Genomic DNA, 22,135 nt, shown 5'->3' on the forward strand with positions numbered 1-22,135 from the left:
AAATTACAATTTATCTTAGCTAGTAATAGATTTCTAGGGGCCAGAATTATAGTACAGCACGTATGGCATTTGCCTTGCACACAGCCAATGGGGGAGTGATCCTTGTGTCCAGAGTAAGAAGTAAGCCTCCCTCTCAGCCCCTGCCAAAAGAAAAGAAAAGCATAAAGAAAATAAAATAAGGCCTTTGGCTTCAAGTCACATTCTTACTCCTTTTCTCACCTTAGTTTAAAAGTACTGAGTGGAACCAGACAGATTTTCTTTTGCTGGGAACGTTATCACCAACTCTAGGCTGAGCACAAGTTGTTGGGGGCCCAAGCCCCATACAGGATTCTCCCCACTCCCATCGGCTCGTAGGAACTTGTCTCTTTGGAAGGGAACGACTTTCATGTATATGTTTTCACATTAGAATTTAGGGTTTCCTTTTGTGAAGGAGATTAATTTTTTAATCCCTGTGGGCGCCACTTGGAATTCTTTGAAAATATGCTCTACATGTTCAAGTCCAGAGCATTTATGTAATTTACTGTACTTGTTTGTTTGCACACTGGTTCATTAATCCCTCCCTCATTCTGAGCTCCATTGAACTATTTGGCTTAGAACTTCTCCAAGGAAAGACTGAGCCTGAAAAAGGTTTTATTCTCATAAACAGGATGAAAACATAAAATGCAGATACCCTAGTGCAATAGACTCAAGTGAAAGAATGTAATCTTAACAGAGTTATATTTCAAGAAAAGGGTTATGAGGATGATTCTATTTGGATATTTATTTGTAAGATAAGAGAAAAGTCATTCTGAAATCAAACTAGGCTCAAATATCATGCTCCTATGAATAAAATATTAATTTTACTAATTTATTCTAAACACTGGTCTACCAAATTCAAGCTATATGGCATGCATTCTATGGGAGGAGGAGGGCACTGTCCAGAATGCATTTTGGGTACATGTGAATACTTGAAACTGCGTTAAAATTTGTATATTTATATTTAATAGGAAGCTGAAGGTTGAGGGAAGCCATCTTAAATCTTTCCTTACTAGATCATTGTTGTTTTTTATTTGTTTGTTTATACATGGTTTGCTTTCAAACTACTAAAAAGAACCTAGGGAAAATAAAAAAAAGAACCTAGATATATAGTTCAGTTTAGCCATTTCAGTGAATGGATCCATACAGATACTCACTTAAGAATATCTTGTTGGTGGGGCCAGAGAGAGATAGATAGCATGGAGGTCAGGCGTTTGCCTTTTATGCAGAAGGACGGTGGTTCAAATCCCCGCATCCCATATGGTCCCCTGTGCCTGCCAGGGGCAATTTCTGAGCCTAGAGCCAGGAGTAACCCCCGAGCACTGTCGGGTGTGACCCAAAACCAATATATATATATATCTTGTTAATTCCAGGGTTGAAGAAGTAATATAGCAAGTAAAGTGCTTGCTTTGCACACAGCCAATCTGGGTTCAATCCCTGGTGCCATATATGGTCCCTTGAGCATCTCCAGGAGTAATCCCTGAGCATTGCCAGGTGGGACCCAAAAAAACAAAGCAAAAGCAAAACAAAAAAAGAATACATGTTAATTTACTGGAGCCTATATAGTAATATTGTAAGCTAGTGTGGAATGTGGAGGGATTGTTAGTTTGATTCAGGATATGAACAGGTAAAATTAAGTTATTTAAAAGAGTTAGATTTAAAAAAAATTAGATTCTTGTATTAATGAAATTGTAAAAGTTTTGTATGTAAACATGATTATTCAGATTGTTATATTACTTTGTCAAATGATTGACAACATTGTTGACAGGTTAATCTAAATTTCTTTGCAGGTGTAGCAATGGATAAAATGACATAAATCAGCATTTTATTAAATTCCCATGAGTCTTATTGGCACAAGTAGTAGAACAAATACTCATGCTGACATAGTTGTATGGAAATTAGATTAAAAGTAATAGGCCCTATAATAATGAGGGTTAGAAAGTTAAGACTGCCATCTGCTGATATGTTCTTTTAAATCAGTCTGCTACCCATTAAAGGTATGTGTGGATTTGTGTTTGTCATTGATAATTCAGTTTGACTGACAGTAGCCTGTATGTACAAAATTACTTTCTGGCTCTCTACTCACAGAAAATCACTCAGCAGTATCCTCAGAGTAGGCTTAGGATCAACCATGAGTATGCAAACACATATCTAACTCCCTTGGTTGGATGATTTAAAGGATAGAAAATGTTTATTGTAAGCAATGTATAAAATGTATGCAAAAAACCAGTATGTTAACAATTTGGGTAATCTGTGTGCTTTAGAAAGCTGAGTCCTGTGAATACCTACAGATGTTGCATTATATATTTATACATTTCCAGTTTGCAGCCTGGGAAATTTAAGTTTTTAAGTAAAATAGTAATTTCCAGTGTCTTACAAGATGGTTTTGAAATGTCTTAAGTTTGACAAATATTAGTAAACAAGAATGTGATGGACCTGTGTTTTTGCTTCTAGAGATTCTTTTTAAATGATAGTTAAAACTGACTTTTTCTTTGCAAATTGACTTCCTCTTAAGTAAATGAGTACTGAATTCTGGGTTTCTCTAAGGAGAAAATTATGGGAGTTGGTGTCCTATAATAACCAGCTCACTGTATGCTATTACATAGGTGGCACCATTTGTGGCAAAATCTGTCTACTTAGCAGCGTTCTTCACAAAGCTTATGCAAGCATACAGCACTGGCTTCTCTAAAGGGTCTGTTTATGTTTAAATATTGGTTGCAAAGGAGGGGAAATTGGTTATTGGTAGCACTTCAGGAGTAGAGATGGGGGTTCCCTTCCTCATGAACTTTTTCAGGGGTGATGATAAACTAAGCCCTAAAGATAGCATGGTTAAGAAATGGATATAGGGCCCAGAGAGATAGCACAGCGGCGTTTGCCTTGCAAGCAGCCGATCCAGGACCAAAGGTGGTTGGTTTGAATCCCGGTGTCCCATATGGTCCCCCTTGCCTGCCAAGAGCTATTTCTGAGCAGACAGCCAGGAGTAACCCCTGAGCACCACCGAGTGTGGCCCAAAAACCAAAAAAAAAAAAAAAAAAAAATGGATATAGCTTTAAGAGTGTAAGTATAATATTATATTGGTATAAATAATTACTTCATAATTAAACAGCATTTAGGATAATTTTTTTCTCCTTATTTACTTTTAATTTTAATTTTTAAGGATCTGTTGTTTTGTTTTGGGGCCACACCTGGCAGTGCTCAGTGATTACTCCTGATGGGGACTGGGGACCATGTGATACAAGACAGGAGTCCTGCCTGCTGTATTATCTCTCTAGCACAAATGCTTTATTTCCATTTTAATGAAAATCCTAAAATGTTTGATGAGTTAAATAATAAAAGAAAATGATATATCTGTATCATTAATTCTCTTTTTTTATACAGGTCTGATACCACAACTTATAGGGGTTGCTCCAGAAAAGGCCATTAAACTAACAGTAAGTTTGTTATTGAATTTATTGTTTAGATTATTATAAAGCCAAAAATTAAAATGTATCTTTGAGACTGGTAGACTCTCAGGACATTAGTCAAATTTTAAATTTATATGCATGCATTGAATATTTTTTTTATTTTATCTTAAGACATTTTGTTGACTTGAAAAAGTAATAAGACAAATTTTTGAGAATTCTGGTTAACCGCTGTTGTCTTTCAAATTTAGGTTAATGATTTTGTTCGAGACAAATTTACTAATAGAGATGGCTCCATTCCACTTTATGCAGAAATCCTTGCTGGAGGTTGTGTAAGTATTTGGGATTTCTCATGGAAAACATATTCCTTAGACCTTTGCTTCAGAGTTATGCTATCTGAGTGACATTTTCTCTGATTTCAAGGATTCTACATTATTAACAATTATGTGGAAAGGTTTTTAAGTTATATTTTACAGTCTAACTGGTTTTGAGTTCAGAAAAGATGTGGTATTATTTTTTCAATCAATTTTGTATCTGCTACACTTTAACATTTTTAATTTTGATTCTTAAATATAAAAGTTAATGTGATAGGTAGAATTATATATTAGCTGGAACTCTAAAAACAGTGAGACATTTATATTGTACCAATCTATTAATATTGATTCCTTGTATTTTAGATGTAGGACTGTAAACTATTGTGGTAAAATTATAATTTTACTTCAGTGGGAATCAAGAGGTATAACTAACAACCATAACTATATTAAAGATAACATAACTTCAAAACATAGGAACTTAGTTGAATTATATTTAGAGAGATCAGAACAATTTCAGTCTTAAAGTATGGATGTGATTTAGATGTAAGTTTTCAGCTCAGCTAATTTCTTTGTGGTGTTCATTGCACATTTGGTAATAAGCAATTTATTTAAGTCTTTTAGTCCAAATTGTTCTTAAAACCCTTAATAACTTCCAGTTGAGTTGTCTGACAGTCCTGGCTAAACCCTACTCAGTTGTATGGAACCTGAGGTGATGAGGTCAGTGACCTTAGAGGCTTTTAATTCAGAGAAGATGGCCGGAGGGTCGGAGAGAAAGAAGCTGTTCTGGATTCCTCTTGATGAGATTTGTCAGTCCTGGCACATACCTGGTCCTCACCTTTCTGCAACAGAGTTCTTGTGGAAGAAATGACAGGCACGTGGGCTTGAGGGCATATGTATATGCTGTTAAGACAGCTTTTTACAAAAATCAAATATTTTTTTTCAAGGATTTTACTTACACTTTGGTAAAGTTTTTAAATTCAGTTTTACCACAGTGCAAGTATCTTTTCCAGAATATCCTGCTATGCTACCTAAGTTCCATGTAGCTAGTTATTTCTGTTTCATTTGTCATACCAGAGATTTTTTGCACATTTTGCTGTTGATCTGTGACCTAAATGGTAAGCCATAATCAGATATTTGGTGCTTTTCATACCAAAGGTATGAAAAACCTTTAGCATGGAAATGTAGGTCTGGAAACCTAGTTTGAGGTTTGAATTTTGGGGGTTTCTGTTGAAATCTGAGGAGCTTTGAGGATTGTGTTGACACTCTAAATCTCTTTCTTAATTATGACTCATTTCTGGAAGCTTTGATGAATTGTCTAGAAATTGAGAGCAGGAAAATAGGTTGGCTAGGCACTAAGTAGAATAATTAGATAGCCTGTATTTCTTCACCTCAAACAGTTTCTGCTTCTCTTCCCAAATCTCATCATCTAGGAAGGGAAATATATTGAGTGTCTTATTTATAATTCTTCTTATAATTTAGTCTACATGTGTGATTTCAGTCACACTACACATCATCAGTAGAGCATCACCTGCTACTTCTCCCAACAGTCCATGTTTTTCCATAGAGAATGAAAAAGTTAAACCTTATTTTTTGGGAACCAAACCACTAAGAAAATATATCACAATCTTGAACAGCAGATAGGCTACAGTATCAATGTTGGTAAAAAGTCAAGGCCCTTATCAAAATGATAAGGTGCTGGGAAGAATGAAGCCTTAAAGACAATGGGGCCAGAGAGAGATAGTACGGCAGGTAAGGTGCTTGCCTGGCACACAGTCACCCTGGGTTCTATCCCTGACATCCCATATGGATATCAGAGCAACTCTAGGAGTGACCCCTAAGCATCATCAGGTGTGGCTCCAAAACAAAGAAACAAAAAAGCCAAATCTTGGCCGGAGAGATAGCACAGCAATAGGGCAGATGGATGGTGATTCAAATCCTGGCATCCCATATGGTCCCCTGAGCCTGCCAGGAGCGTTTTCTGAGCACAGAGTCAGGAGTAACCCCTGAGCATTGCTGGGTGTGACCCAAAAACCAAAACCAAAAAAAAAAAAAAAACCAAAAAAAAAACCAACCAAAAAAACCCCAAACAAGTCAAGTCTCTATAGATATCAGGCACTGTGTCATAGAGGAATGCTCTGTTTACTGAATGAAGCCTGATAAGCAGCTGCCAAATAAATACTGGGAAGAAGAGCTACAGTGAGGCTGATCTCTCAAGCCTAGGCAGTGATGGTATGCTGTGCCCACAGACCCTGTTTGCCTGTGTTCTCCATGCCACCAGTTGAAAAGAGCAATTGTTCTAGAAGAAAAGGCTGTGTCAAATTGGGTAGTATGCTTGATGTATTCGTTTAGTGCAGGTGAATTTAAAGAAATGGTTCAAACTTAGCATCTATATTGGGTTTATAGGAGTTTTTTTTTTTTTTTTCTCAGTAAAAGAACAGCTAGGACCTTTGCATTAGTTCCCTATGTATACAAGGGAAATTTTACAGCTCTGAAATGACTATGCTGCCATAAGGAAAATGATGATGGATTGGATGGATCATGAAGTAGCTAAGAAAGAGAATATAATGGTCCTTATGTATCAGTACTTCATCTTTTTCTCTTCCTGAATAATACCCAATTATGTAGATAATGACACATTTTTCTCTTAGGCACTATATGATTTTTGTTCTATTTAGTGCTGTTTTTAAAAGTATCTGATACAGGTAGACTGGTAATAAGAACATCATAATAAAATAACAATATTGATCCATCCACTTAACTAAAATATTACTAATATTATTGACACTTTTTTTTTTTTTTGCCCTTTTTAAATGTTTTTATGGGGGGAGGATTGGGCCTCAAACAGTGGTAAACAGAGTTTACTCCTGGCTCTGCAGTGAGGAATCACTCCTGGTGGTGCTCAGGGGATCATATGTGATGCTAGGGATCAAATGTGGGTAGCCCTCCTACAAGGCAACATCTTATTCTCTATACTGTTGTAACAAACCCTGTTTTAGTGGGGAGGATCTCTGCCTCTATTGTGCTGCTTTTTGTTGGTTTGTTTTTGTTTTGGGGCCACACCCGGTGATGTTCAAGGGTTACTCCTGGCTATGAACTCAGAAATTGCCCCTGGTTTGGGGGACCATATGGGACACTGGGGAATTGAACCTCAGTCTGTCCTAGGTTAGCCCATGCAAGACAAATGCCCTACCACTTGTGCCACCGCGCCAGCCCCTCTGCCGTTGCTGTGCTGCTTTATTACTCAAGGCCAGTTATTAAATTCAGGATTTGCATATGCAAGTCATATGCTCTATCCCTTTGACTATTTCCTCAGCTCCTGGTTTTTGTTTTGTTTTATTTGTAATTTGGTTCTGGGTTTGGGGCCACATTCAGAAGAGCTCAGGAGTCACTCCCAGTGGTGCTGGGGGTGGGAGAGAACTTGTGCCTCCCTGCCCTTTGCACTATTTCTCTAGCCTTTGGTTTTTACTTTATTGTAATTCTAAATTTCTACATTGCTAATTAGTATTAGAGACTCTTGTAACTGGGCATTATAATTTCCAATCTGAGTTAAAGGAAATAAAGCCTTAATGAGAAGCAGTACTTAGTAAAGACCAATTTGCTATTCAAGTTACTTTTATCTCCAAGTTCATATTGATTCATATTTGGTATGTTTTAGTCACTCACTCTTTCATTTATTTATTCTTTCACTCAACAAACTATCAAAGTTGAGAAGAATTTAGTTTTTCTAAATTTTCTAAATGTGGAGAACTGGAACTAGGATATGTTTATATCTTAGAAAAAAATAGGTAGTTCCTGATTATTCTTATCAGATGAAACTCAGTCTTAAATGTAATCATATTCCAATGTGGTAATTTGAGTATAGATTTATCTATACTTATCATGATTTGCTTCATTTTTACATATCACCAAAGAAAATATGTACTTATGATTATAATTAATCATAATAGGTACCATTTCTTGAGCACCTTGTACTGGGGTGAACACTACAAAGACATTAACTTGTTATTCCAATCTAGACATGAAGAAACTAAAAGCTCAGGACTATCAGTATTTACTTGATGGATAAAATTTCATTGTTTCCAAATTTATATTTTTAATTGTGTTTTCTTTTCTTTCTTTCTTTCTTTCTTTCTTTCTTTCTTCTTTCTTCTTTCTTTCTTTCTTTCTTTCTTTCTTTCTTTCTTTCTTTCTTTCCTTTCTTCCTTTCTTTCTTTCTTTCTTTCCTTTCTTTCTCTTTACTTTCTTCTTTCTTTTCTTTCTTTCTTTCTTTCTTTCTTTCTTCCTTCCCTCCTTCCTTCCTTCCTTCCTTCCTTCCTTCCTTCCTTCCTTCCTTCTTCCTTCCTTCCTTCCTTCCTTCCTTCCTTCCTTCCTTCCTACCTTCCTTCCTACCTTCTTTCTCTTCCTTCCTTCCTTCCTACCTTCCTTCTCTTCCTTCCTTTTTTTTTTGGTGTATTTGTGTGCCGGGAATTGAACTCAGTTTCTCATGTATGCAAGGTGTTTATACTACCACTGAGCCCATTCTGGCTGTCCATTTTTTATTCTTTTATTAATTCATACTTTTAATTGGATATTTGATGTATTTAAGAAGAAATGTATATGTTTAATTAACATTGATTTATAAATTATCTATCATACAATTTCCTTCACATAAAGAATACATTCAACAGTATTTTTAATATAAAGTTGTGGAACCCCTCTCTCAACAATTTGAAAAGATTTTTGCTCACCTCAAAAGAAATGTACCAGTAAGAAAGAGAGAGAGAAATAGAATGCCTTCTTGAAGACAGACTGGGGGTGGGGAGGAGGGAAATGAGGAACATTAGTGGCTGAAAAGTTACACTGGTGAGGGGTGGTGTACATTCAGTGACTGAAACCCAACTATGAACATTTTTGTAACCATGGTGCTTAAGTCAAGAGATTATTTTTTAAAATGTGGAACCCTTGAGCAACCTGCCCCTTGTTCAAGGCTTAAGGGATGACTATTAAACTTTCTATTTCAATGGGATGAAGAGATAGTGCAGAGAATAGAGTACTTGCCTTGTATATATATCTAACCCCAAGTAAATTCCCTCACCACATATGGCCTCCTAGCACCATCAGGAGAAAGCCCTGAGCATTGCTGGGTGTGATTCAAAACCTAATCAAACAACCAACCAAAAAAAAAAAATACTATTTTCTATACATTCACCAATTCTGGGCATTTTTTACATAATGGAATAATTAGTATGTGGTCTTTACGTTCTTTTACTTTGCATAATGTTTTCAAGGTTTATCTATATTATAGAATTATCAGTACTTCATTCTTTTTATTTTGCAATAATATTCCATCATATAAATATTCCACATATTGTTCATCTATTCATCAGCTGTTAATCTTGAGTTGTTTTCCTCTTCTTGACAATTATGAATAATATTATAGAAGCATTGATAAAATTTTGTGTGGATACATGTTATCATTTATCTTGAATATATGTACTGAGATATATTGATACCCAGATTTGATAGGTCACGTGGCAATTTAACAGAATGTAAATCGTCAAAGAGTAGAATAATAATAAAGTAGATAGGATACTTGCCTTGCACACAACTGACCTGAGTTCAATTTCTGGTACCCTGTGTGGTTCCCTGAGCCCACCAGAGTGACCCCTGAGTATATTTTTTCATCTGTTTATATTCTTTGAGTATTTTTCCATTGTCTAACTGTTTGCTTTAAGGTTCTTTTCCAGTCTCTTCTGCTGTATGGTTTTGCATCTCCTCTTCCAGCTCACTGATTCTATCCTCAGATGCTGTTACTCTGTTGGAGAGGCTTTCCATTGAATTTTTAATTTCATTCACTGAGTTTTTCACTTTGGAGTTTTCTGATTTCTAGCTTTGTGTTCTGTTCAGCTAGATCTATGCTTTCTTTGAGATCTATGAACATCCTCCATATTTCTTCTCTAAACTCCTTATATGAGAGGCTAACTAGGTGGTTGGTACTTTTTGGGTCATCAGAGCTGCCAGCTTCTTTCATTATGAATGCTGTTGTCCTGTGTTGTTTCCCCATTGGCACCCTTGTAGTGTGGCTTTTACTGCATGTTATGATGGAGTTTATGGGCTAGAAGATGTGCTCCTCTGGTTCCTCCCTGCTTTGGCCTTTCTGGCTTACCTTCACTTACACAGCTTCAGCAAGGGCTTCTCGACCCCTGAATAAAGAGCCAGACATAAACCTGAGGACTGCTGGGTGTACCACTACAAAATGAATGTACCCACAAAGGATACCCACAAAAAGAAAAAAGTAACATAGATGGATCTGGAGTATATTAGGCTAAATAAAAGACATTCCAGAGAGACATATAGCATTTAATTTTAATTTTTTAATTTTAATTATAACAAAACTCATTGGTAGTTGCCAGAGGGTGGGAGGTTAGGGTGTGGACAAATGGGTGAAAAGACTAAAGAATTGCATAGTTCCAGTTACAAGATAAGTCAAGGGGCCCGGAGAGATAGCACAGCGTTTGCCTTGCAAGCAGCCGATCCAGGACTAAAGGTGGTTGGTTCGAATCCCGGTGTCCCATATGGTCCCCCGTGCCTGCCAGGAGCTATTTCTGAGCAGACAGCCAGGAGTAACCCCTGAGCAATGCCGGGTGTGGCCCCCCAAAAAAACAAAAAAAAACAAAAAAAACAAAATAAGTCAAGGAGATGCCATGTGCAAATTAAGGACTTTAATATAATATAATATAATGTGATATTAAACTTTGAAAGCTAAAAACAAATTCATTGCCATCTTTATTTCAATTGTAGATTTTTTTTTTTTTGGGCCACACCCGGTAATGCTCAGGGGTTACTCCTGGCTATGTGCTCAGAAGTTGCTCCTGGCTTGGGGGACCATATGGGACACCGGGGGATCGAACCGTGGTCCGTCCAAGGCTAGCGCAGGCAAGGCAGGCACCTTACCTTTAGCGCCACCACCCAGCCCCAATTGTAGATTTTTGTACTGCTAAAACTAGTACTTTTTATTTCATTCTTATTGTATTTTTATTTGTATTATAGTTTTACTTAAATGTATTATATTATCAGCAATTTTATTTTAGCCAATATAATATTTGTGCTTATTAAATATTAAATTAATTATAATGCTTCTATTATTAAAATTAAAAAATTGCATAGGTTTTCTTTGACATCAGAGACTTAAATGGGGGACCGGAGAGATAGCACAGAAATAGGGCATTTGCCTTGCATGCGGCCGACCTGGGAGGAAACTGGTTAGATTCCTGGCATCCCATATGGTCCCCCAGCCTGCCAGGGGTGATCTCTGAGTGCAGAGCTAGGAGTAACCCCTGAGCGCCAATGGGTGTGGCCCCCAAATCAATCAATCAATAAAGTTTAAAAAGAGAAATAAGGGGCCGGAGAGATAGCTTGGATGTGGGGCATTTGCCTTGCATGTAAAAGGACGGTGGTTCAAATCCTGGCATCCCATATAGTCCCTCAAGCCTGCTAGGAGTGATTTCTGGGTGTAAAGCCAGGAGTAACCCCTGAATGCTGCTGGGTGTGACCCAAAAACCAAAAACCAAAAAAAAAAAAAAAAAACCAAAAAATAACACCAAAAAAACCAAATGGAAAACAAACTTAAATAGGAAAAAAATTAATGTCTCATAAAGTCAAAAAAGCAGATAATTAACAAGTTTAATTGGGATTGAATTACATGTATTTTCTAAATCTTTGTTAAGTATTTGTTTTTATGTTGTTAAACTCTAACCAGAGCATTTATGTGACTGATCTATCATCTCATTCAGAGAATATAGACTAAAGAATGAGTTCCAAACATATCTAATGTTCAGCATTAGTATTAGGGCTACTGCAATCCCCTCTGGTTGCAGAAGAGTCTCTTTAGCTGTGTGGCACATATTTCATGGAGAGTACATTAGTAGCTTTCTGTGTAGTGCTTCTATATTGGTGCATAAAACCCATCCAGTAAATATGGCACATAGGACAGTCATTGGTGTGTGTCCCTATTACCGTATCAGGAAACCAAGGAATAAAAAAATAACCCATCTAAGATGACAAGATTAATGACTTAGTCAACATCCCTCTTTTTATTGTTTGTTTTTTGGGCCACACCAGTGGTGTGCAAGGGTTACTCATGGCTCTGTGCTCAGAAATTACTCCTGGTAGTGCTCGGAGGAACATTTTGGATGCTGGGGATTGAACCCCTGTCAGCTGTGTGCAAAGCAAATGCCCTACCTACTTGCTATCACTCCACACTTATAAACCTTAGAAGTATAACCATCTTCTTCCTCTTTCTCTCCCTCCCCCAAGGACCCCAAGACTTTCCCTCAAATGTTCCCTTTCCAATTTGTATGGATACGTTTTTCATTATGTTGCTTTTGGGCTTTTATTGATTCTTTAAGTCCCATATAGGAGAGATCATTCTCTGTCTCTTTCCTCCAACTGACTTCACTCAGCATGATGTCCTCTTGTTCAATCCATGTCGATGCAAATTGCATGATTTTGTTCTTTCTTAGAGTTGCAGAGTATTCCATTATGTTTATGTAACCACAGCCTTTTTCTTGGGGGGGGGGGGTGGAGTGACAGACTAGGGGATTTTCAGGGATTTATTCCAGCTTTTCACTCAGGTATCATTTCTGGTGGTGTTTGGTGGACCATATGGGATGCTGGAAATCAAACCTTATCTGTGCACAATTACTCTGGCTTCCATAACCACAACTTCTTGATCTATTCACCGTATTTGGATTGTTTCCCTGTCTTGGCTGTTGTATCAATTGAAGTGATGAACATAGGCATACATATATCCTTTTGAAATAATGTTTATGAGTTTGGGGATAAATGTCAAGAAGTGGTATTGCTAGATCAGGGGTTCATAGACTTTTAGAGATCACATATATAAACAACAAAAGCATCTTGGACCTTACTTGGCACAGACCCCTTGTGTTAGGAGACCCTACAGACACATACTTGCCCTATGGGCTGACCCCAGACTCCCGTTTAAAAAATTCCTAGTCTAGTTTAGAAGCATAGCATTTCACATGGCTTTATAAAATCTCTAAGACAATTTGATATATATAACAAAATCACGATGATTTTGTTTAGAAATAGAAATTTCTGGGGGCCGGAGTTAGCACAGTGGTAGGGCGTTTTTGCCTTGCACACTGTCGACCCAGGACTGATGGTGGTTCAATTCCTGGTGGTCCTCTGAGCCAGAGCTCAGAGCCAGGAGTAATCTGTGAACACTGCTGGGTGTGACATCACCCCCCCCCCAAAAAAAAAAAGAAATAGGAATTTCTTATTTCTCCTAAGTTGGCCCTAGTGACAATCTGTGTTTTTTGTTTGTTTGTTTGTTTATTTGTTTTTAATCTGTGTTTTAACTTTTATTAATCTGGTCATTTTATTTTATTTTTTTATTGTAAGAATTTATTCAAGAGACAAAATTGATTAACATAATGAGGTAAACTAACATAACATAATATAGTAACATAACATAACATATAATATAATTGATATAATAATAATACATGTAAGTGAAAGAAAATTTCTGATTAAAAACACGATTCTTTTTTTTTTCCATAATGACTTACATATTTTTCACAGTAGTATTTTAGGTACATATTAACATTGAATCAGGGGAATACCCATCACCAACTATGTCCTCCCCCCATTCCAATTCCTTTTCTATAACCCATATACCCCACCATCCACACCCCCAGGCTGCTAGAGTAGGTGGACCCCTCTTTGTCTGGCTTACTATTAGTGATCACGTATCTGTTTGGTCCTGGAACCCTCCCTTGTTTCCCCCTCTATTTAAGAGGCAGAGCTAGATAAATCGAGGTATGTGGTTTTGTTTGAAGAAAGGAAAAGCAATAGATTGGGGTACAAAATAAGAGGAAAAAAAAAAAGAAGTCAAAAGTCAAATATGCTGAAAATGGGCGGAGTCCCTCTAGAGGCTTCCAACCTCAGTTTGAGAGAGAATGTGAAAAAGGTAATTGAAACACCACAATACAGAAAGAAATATCAAATTAAATAACCAGTGAGCACTACAGCAATAAAGACAGGCACCACACAATAGTCTCAGTTCTGAAATCAAATCATGCTCGAGTGCAAAAAGAAAAAGACAAGACAAAATAAAATAAAATAATATTGGAGACATCAACCTTAATCTCCACACCAAAATAAAGACGTAAAAAAAAAAAATCGATCAGGGGGCCGAAGAGATAGCATGGAGGTAAGGCATTTGCCTTTCATGCAAAAGGTCATCAATTCGAATCCCGGCATGCCCCATATGGTCCCCCGTGCCTGCCAGGAGAAATTTCTGAGCATGGAGCCAGGAATAACCCCTGAGCACTACCGGGTGTGACCCAAAAACCACACACACACACACACACACACACACACACACACACACACACACACACACACACACACACACAATCGATCAATCGATAAATAAACATGTGGAAAAATGATTGTTTTGTGAATCTGGTCATTTTAAATGCACATATTTTATACAACTGTTTTGAGATGATGTGGCCCAAAACTGAATTATTAATCTCTGTAAGAGGACACTTCATAGTGAATTGTTCAGATTTGGACGTTTTGTGGTTGCAAGAAAATAGTTTGCAAGAAAATTGAGATTCTGTGTTTTACAGTGCTGTTAATAATGGTTTCTCCTGCACATAAATTCCAATACCACACCCATCACCATCCTCTATAACCCTGGAGACAATAGATCAAAGAAGGAAGTAAATAGAGAGGCTGCACCCGCTTTTTGTGGGCTCTGCCCCAGGGTAGGATCAGGAGGGCAGGAGGTTGCACTGCCCTAATCCTCCGCGCAGTGCATGAGAGGAACAGGGCGTGGCAATATTGTGGTTGTTTCTCATAACCTTTGCTGTCAGCTTTAGTTGGCTTACTCACTTACTCACTTACTCACTTTTTTGAAGTGAGAGTTGAAGAGATAATACAGCCATAAAGGCACTTGCCTTGTACAAAGCCAATCCTGATTTAGTTTCTAAACATGGCCAGGAGTGACCTCTGAGCACAGAGCAAGAAGTGACCCTGAACACTGTCAGGTGTGCCCTTCCTTCCAAATATCTGACACAATATTTCGTGGAAGTTTTTCCACTTTGGCTGCATAAGTGTAATTCTTGTACAAAATGAGATTTATTCCCTTTGATTGTATCTTTGTAATTCAGTTCTAATACAAAGAAATGACAATTCTGAAAACAGAAGCATCTAAGCCTGTCTTAATATGAATGCTTGCCTTTTAAAATTACTATTTCTCTAATAGTACAGCAAGAACAGTGCTTGCCTTGCACTTTGCTGACCTGGGGTTGTCTTCTGGCATCACAAATGGGTCCTTGAACACAGAGCAAGTAGTTAGTTAGCCCTAGCACAACTGGCTGTGACCCCAAGATCTCCTCCCCAAAACTGAACAGCATATTTGAAGAGAGATAATTAACTATTTGATTATAAGAAGCTAATTTTCTTACTTTGGTTAGTAAATGAGAAAAATTCGCCAAAGGTACCAAAAAGTGTTACCTAACAAGCATCAGTATAAGCAGCATCAAGATGACAAATAAGGCAGCTGGATTTTCATCTCACTTTAATTGAAAATCTATATATTCCGCTTTCTGTGATTTCAGATTATTACTAATATTTGGTGAAATTTATTTTTGTGTTCGTATATACATAAGCAGACTAACCATTTAAAAGCTTGATATCCTTGGGCTGGAGAGATAGTACAGTGGGTAGGGCGCTTGTTTTGCACTGCCTGACCGAGGTTCAATCCTCGGCATCCCATATGAGTCCTGAGCACCACCAGGAGTAATTCTTAAGTGCAGAGCCAGGAGTAACCCCTGAGCAGTTCCGGGGTGACCTCAAAACAAACAAGCCTCCCCCCCCCAATTTGATATCTGTAGATAATTAGTCCTAATTAGGTGATTTAAATACATTTAAAATATAACTTGGGGATGGAGAGATAGGATAGCAGGTAGGGTGCTTGCCTTGCATACCTGAGTTCAATCATATCATATAGTTCAAAGCATATCATATAGTTCCCCAAGCCCTCCAAGATTCATTCTTGAGAGCACAGCCAGGTCTAACCCCTTTGCATCACTAGGTGTGACCCCAAAACAAGAAGTATTTAACTGCTTACTTTACCATGCAGAAATGTATATAATGGAAGTAGTTTTTTGTTGATTTGTTTGCTTTGGAGCCACATCTGGCTGTGCTCAGGGTACTTATTCCTGGCTCCATGATCAGGGATCATTCCTGGAAGGGCTTGGGAGATCATGTGGGGCACAGGGAATCAGACCCAGGTTGGGTACATGCAAGACTAGAGTCTTACTTGTTGTAAGACTATCTGTCTAGCTCAAGAACTCATTGTTTTGAAGATTATTTCTGTTTATTGATTTTGTTTGTTTGTTTTTGAATAATCACTACATTAGTATGATTTCAAATTAAAAAAATAGAATGCTGTATATTTTGGAAATGTCTCTTCTCTCTACCCATTTATCTTTCCAAGAAGCAACCATGTTTTCATCTTTAAATCATTCTGATTCTTACAAAGTTATATAATGGTGATTAATTTGTGATAAAAGAGATACTGGTACTTTGTGCTTTGTTTATATCACTTGTCATGCTCTTAATACCTATGTATCTCACCTGATTTAGAAATAAATTTTCAGGGCTGAAGTGGTGGCACAAGCCATAAGGCATATTCATGCTAGCCTAGGATGGACCGTGGTTTGATCCTCTGGCATCCCATATGGTCCCCCAAGCCAGGAACGATTTCTGAGTGCAGAGCCAAGGAGTAACCCCTGAGCATCACCTGGTGTAGCCGAAAAACCAAAAAAAAAAAGAAAAGAAAAGAAAAGAAAAGAAATAATTTTTCTATTTAAGTTTCCTTATTGAACAGTTAAATTTTAATATCTGTTTACTTTTGTTAACTTTTAAATAGCAAATATTTATCATATTGTAAAATTACAGGAACTTATGATCCAGCTATACCACTCCTAGGGATATATCCTAGGAACATAAAAATACAATACAAAAGGGCCCGGAGAGATAGCACAGCGGCATTGTTCTTGCAAGCAGCCGATCCAGGACCAAAGGTGGTTGGTTCGAATCCTGGTGTCCCATATGGTCCCCCGTGTCTGCCAGGAGCTATATCTGAGCAGACAGCCAGGAGTAACCCCTGAGCACTGCCGGGTGTGACCCAAAAAGCAAAAAAAAAAAAAAAAATACAATACAAAAATCCCTTTCTCTCACCTATATTCATTGCAGTGCTATTTACAATAGCCAGATTCTGGAAACAACCAAGATGCCCTTCAACATAAAAGATAAATGGCTAAAGAAACTGTGGTACATATACACAATGGAATATTATGCAGCATTCAGGAGAGATGAAGTCATGAAATTTTCTTTCTTTCTTTCTTTCTTTCTTTCTTTCTTTCTTTCTTTCTTTCTTTCTTTCTTTCTTTCTTTCTTTCTTTCTTTCTTTCTTTCTTTCTTTCTTTCTTTCTTTCTTTCTTTCTTTCTTTCTTTCTTTCTTTCTTTCTTTCTTTTCTTTCTTTTTCTTTCTTTCTTCTTTCTTTCTTTCTTTCTTTCTTTCTTTCTTTCTTTTCTTTTTTTCTTACTTTCTTTCTTTTCTTACTTCCTTCATTTTTTTTTTTTTTTTGGTTTTTGGGCCACACCCGGCGGTTCTCAGGGGTTACTCCTGGCTGTTTGCTTAGAAATAGCTCCTGGCAGGCACGGGGGACCATATAGGACACCGGGATTCGAACCAACCACCTTTGGTCCTGGATCTATGCTTACCTTGCAATCAGTTGATTCAGAACAGACAGTAGTTCGAATTTCGGCATCTCATATGGTCCCCTGTGCCTGCAGGAGCAATTTCTGAGCGCAGAGCCAGGAGGAAACCCTGAGCACCAGGAAACCCTAAGCGCCAAAAACAAAAACAAAATAAAGGGCCCGGAGAGATAGCACAGCGGCGTTTGCCTTGCAAGCAGCCAATCCAGGACCTAAGGTTGTTGGTTCAAATCCCGGTGTCCCATATGGTCCCCCGTGCCTGCCAGGAGCTATTTCTGAGCAGACAGCCAGGAGTAACCCCTGAGCACCGCCGGGTATGACCCCAAAACCAAAACCAAAACCCAAACAAAACAAAAAAAACAAAAACAAAATAAAAGATTTCTGGATTAATTTAACCATAATGAGTAGCATTAGAGGCTACTGTTGTCTGATGGTGGTGAATTTGGAGATTATAAAAAAAATCCCTGGTTCCATTTTTTAAAATCTGTTTTTATTTAGAACATAAGTATATTTTCCCAAAGATAGTTTGTGTAAACATTATTTTAATAAAAGATTTCAGGAGATTGTGAACTTTCAATTGCTTTGATCTTTAAGACAAGGTTGGAGAGCAATTATTTAGATTATTGTTTCAACATAATGTTTCATTCATCAACCCTTATGAAAGTATTGTTTGCTTAGACTGAAACATTGAAATGCATCTTCTTGCTTTTAGTGCAACAGATTAAGAGAGAATAGGCACATTAGTAAGTAAAATGGGGTTAGTTGTCATTTGGGAACTCGTGTGCCAGTGTCACAAGTGATGTGTCACAAGTGAGTTGGGAGCTGCAGAAAATAGCACCCATATACTCAGCGGATACAGAAAGTCTAGTTTCTAAGAACTCCAGGACAGGACATTTCCCATGAAGAGGACTCTTGTGCCAATGTTGGCAAATGTGAATGCTTATGAGAGTAAAGTGGTAGGATTGGAACCAGAAAATGGGTAGTTACCTATAGCTCAAGGATTATTAGGAGGGTGGTTTGGGACTTGGTCTACTCTAAGGGACTGTGAGGCTTGGAAAATTAATATGGGTAAAGGTAAAATTTTGAAGTAGCATTGAATGCTGCCAGGAGTTTTCTGTGTGTTGACTGTGGTCTTTCTGTACCTGAAATTACAGTGCAGATGTGACTTAGCTCCTGTTTCACATGGGACAGGCTATTGCAGTAAGTTGTGATCATATAATAGGATTAAAGATTTGCTGCATCTAGGTGGATTATATAGTATAACAACTATAGTTGGCATGAAGATGTGCAAAAGAGAATTTTTGTGTGATGAATGGATATTTTTGTTTGTGTCTGGATCATACTCAGCAGTACTCAATGATTTATACTCAGGGTTGATTCCTACAGGTGCTCTGGGGACCATCTGGTGTGGGTGGTTGAATCTGGGCCCTCTAACATGCAAAACATGTGCCCAGCCCTTTGAGCCATCTCTCTGGCCTTAGATACATATTTTTATAATTATTTTTAAAAATAAGTGCAGACCACACACCTAGCTATGCTCCTTGTTCTGAGCTCAGGAGTCACTCTTGGTGGGGATCAGGGGACTGACTATATGGGGTGCTGGAGATCAAACTCAGGTTGGCTATGTTAAAGGCAAGTGCCCTGCCTGAGGTACTATTTCTTCAACCTCTAGATACAAATTTTAAATGTACTTATTTTTATATATTTATATATCCACATACATTTTTTTGTTTTTGTTTTTGGGTCACACTCGGCAGCACTCAGGGGTTACTCCTGGTTCTATGCTCAGAAATTGCTTCTGGCAGCCTCGGGGGGGACCATATGGGATGCTGGGATTGAACCACCGTTCTTCGGCATGCAAGGCAAACACCCTACCTCCATGCTATCTCTCTGGCCCCATACATTTTTTTCTTTTTTCTTTTAATTTTTTTATTTTGAATTATGAGAACAAAAGATGCAAAGAAAGAGGACAAGGTAAAGTTACAGTGGAAGGACAATCACCCATAACATAATTCTCAGAAGAAGTCCCCTTGCTGATATCTTAACTTTGAACTTTCAGCCAAAGAATGTTAAGATAAAATAAAACAGAATCCATGTGCAGTTATTTTGTCCCTCGAGTCCCCAAATTGTAGCACATTATAATATTTCTTAACAGCACACAAGGCAATCTAAAGCCATCAAACTTATGTAACTCCTTTAACATTAGAGGCATAGTATTTTTTACATTTTCATGTACATGAATATTACCTTAAGTTAACCTCAAATTTTAAGTGGGTGCATTTTAAGGATTAGAGTCAAAGGAGCACAGTAAAAACGTTGTTAGAGTGGCAATTGTTGTTTGCATAGGCCCACCAAAATATGAGAGGCATGGAAAGGAATAACCTTGGCCTAAATACAAAGAGATCCTACCCCTAAAGTTTCCTGCCATAAGACCAGCTCTAGGCTTCAGGCAAGTTATCATCCGATCCAAGACATTGTCCATAGTGCCAACACACTTTTCACACAGTCTCTGTTGTTGGTATCATGTTTCTGTATTAAAGATTCTGGAATCTGCATGTCCTACATTGAAGTCATGATGTGGAGTGTCTTCTCGTTTCACCTCACCATGAAAGGGCAATGCAGGAAGCCCTTTCCTGTAAGCAGGTTGTTGTTGTTAAGTCTTCTCAGTGTTAAGGGAAGTCTCTTTTGAGCAGGATGATGTCTGAGCAGTGGTAGGGTCTTCCGTGGTAGAGGATTGCTTCCAGGTGATGTTATAGACAAACCTCACAATTAAGGGGCAATACAGCAAGCCCTGTCCAGTAAGCAGGTCATTGTTCTTGTTGTCTTCTCAGTGTTAAGGGGTGTTTCTTTTGAGTAGATAGATGTCAGAGCAGCTGTAGGATCTTCCCTGGTACAGGAATGCCACCACGTGATGTTATATACAACCTTGGATGTTTTGTAAATGTCTTCTGTAGATCAAGGGGTGAATGGAGAATGCCCATTCTTCTGAGGCCTGTGCCTGGTCTTTATGTCAATGTTCAGGGTGTAAGGTCTCATTGCACTACAAGATTTGTGTGTTCCCATCTCTATTAGATAAGAACCTATTGGTATGTATAATATTTTCCCATTTTAGTGTGCCTAAGCAAACAAGAAATAAAGCCACGTGGTGCTATCAGATATATGGGGGCGTAAGAATATTTCCAACAAGACCCATGACTTGGTTCAAACATAAGTATTAAACTGAGGGATTCTTTCACACCAAATTCCATATTGAGCAGTTCACAAAGAGAAGATAAAAAACATGGGGGGGGGGGATCGTCACTGTATAAGAAAATATTCAGCAAATATTCAGCAAATATAAGCAAATATTCAGTTTATAGACGTCAAAGAAAACACCCATAAAATGTTGAAAACATATGTGTCTTTTTTATGCCTTTTAAAATAGTTCAGTGGGTGTTAACTCCAGGGCACCACTTTGGTCTGTGACTTAGGACTCTACAGTACTTAAGTTAGAAACAGTAAATGAGGAGTAATGATGATAGGAATTAAAGAAGTTAAAGAGAAATATGAACTTATGAAGGGGTATGCAAAAGGGCAGAGTACAAAATGGACATTCTGCATACATAAAAACATAATTCAATGATAGTGAGTACTATTAATGTTTCTTGTGTGAGTACTATTAATGTTTCTTGTGCGCACGGGGGCTATTGCCCCCGCGCGATTCTGAGAGTATAAACTGGACAGAGATTACCAGTGACTTCAAGAAGCTGGGGGGCCAGATGTTCAGAGCCCCACCCAGACCCTCCCTAAGGAGCTGAATGGATAATGGGGGAAGGCCTAGGGTACCTTCAAGCTCCACCAAGGGACCCAACTCACCGGCTTGCCCAGGCATGTGGCCTGGGAAAGCCCTGGAGATCTGGAGCAAGGCGGTAGAGGGGTGCTGGGGTTACCCAAGTCCCGCACCCCCACTAGGCCTGGTCAAGCAGGCCTCCGGCATGGCGGGGGCCTGCCAGACCTCCTCCTGCTAGACTCCCGGCTCCCAGATACATTTTTTTTCTTAAAGAAACAAACAAACAGAAGTTAGTAGGGTTTTGTTAAACATTCTTTTACCCATTTCCACTAGTTAATAGATTTCAGCTGTACGTATACTCTCACCTTCCTTATCCAGATCCCGATCACTGCTACTCATCAGGAGAGAGTGTGACTGATTTGCCTGTGTTATGTAGATGTTCCTGTTCTGCCTTAATGCGTTTTTTCTGTTGATGTAATTTGTTGTTGTTGTTTTTGCCTTTTGAAACAGTATTGAATGTGCAATGTACCTTCAATTTTGTCTTGTTTGGCGGTAGCTGTGTACTGTCTCAGGGTTTGCTCTGGATTATGTTTTAGAGCATCTCCTTTATTTCAATGGGAGCTCCCATTGCAATATTTGGCTTAACTTTTTTCCACATGATCTGGTAAATATTGGTTGTGTCTGGATGGAACCAAGTTGGAGAAACACCATCCCTGTGAGGAACCTTCCAAAAGAAGAGAGAACATTGAGCCTCACTTTAGAGAAGAGAGACAAGTGAACTGATCATATCTGGGAAGCATTTTAGTCTTTCTTTTACTTAAAGGCCCATCAGTGCT

General features: G+C 38.2%; 1 protein-coding gene across 5 annotated transcripts in view; it reads left to right on the forward strand.

The window, feature by feature from the left end:
• Window positions 1–22,135, forward strand: part of SLC25A12 (solute carrier family 25 member 12) — a 225,189-nt gene that overhangs the window by 193,003 nt on the left and 10,051 nt on the right. For all 5 annotated transcript variants that reach the window (XM_049773407.1, XM_049773409.1, XM_049773410.1 and 2 more), the window contains 2 exons: window positions 3,394–3,446; window positions 3,668–3,748. In XM_049773407.1, the coding sequence (XP_049629364.1) occupies window positions 3,394–3,446; window positions 3,668–3,748 (134 nt within the window). The remainder of the gene's footprint in view (window positions 1–3,393; window positions 3,447–3,667; window positions 3,749–22,135) is intronic.

Source organism: Suncus etruscus, chromosome 5, assembly GCF_024139225.1.
Source record: "Suncus etruscus isolate mSunEtr1 chromosome 5, mSunEtr1.pri.cur, whole genome shotgun sequence".
Taxonomy (NCBI): Eukaryota; Metazoa; Chordata; class Mammalia; order Eulipotyphla; family Soricidae; genus Suncus; species Suncus etruscus.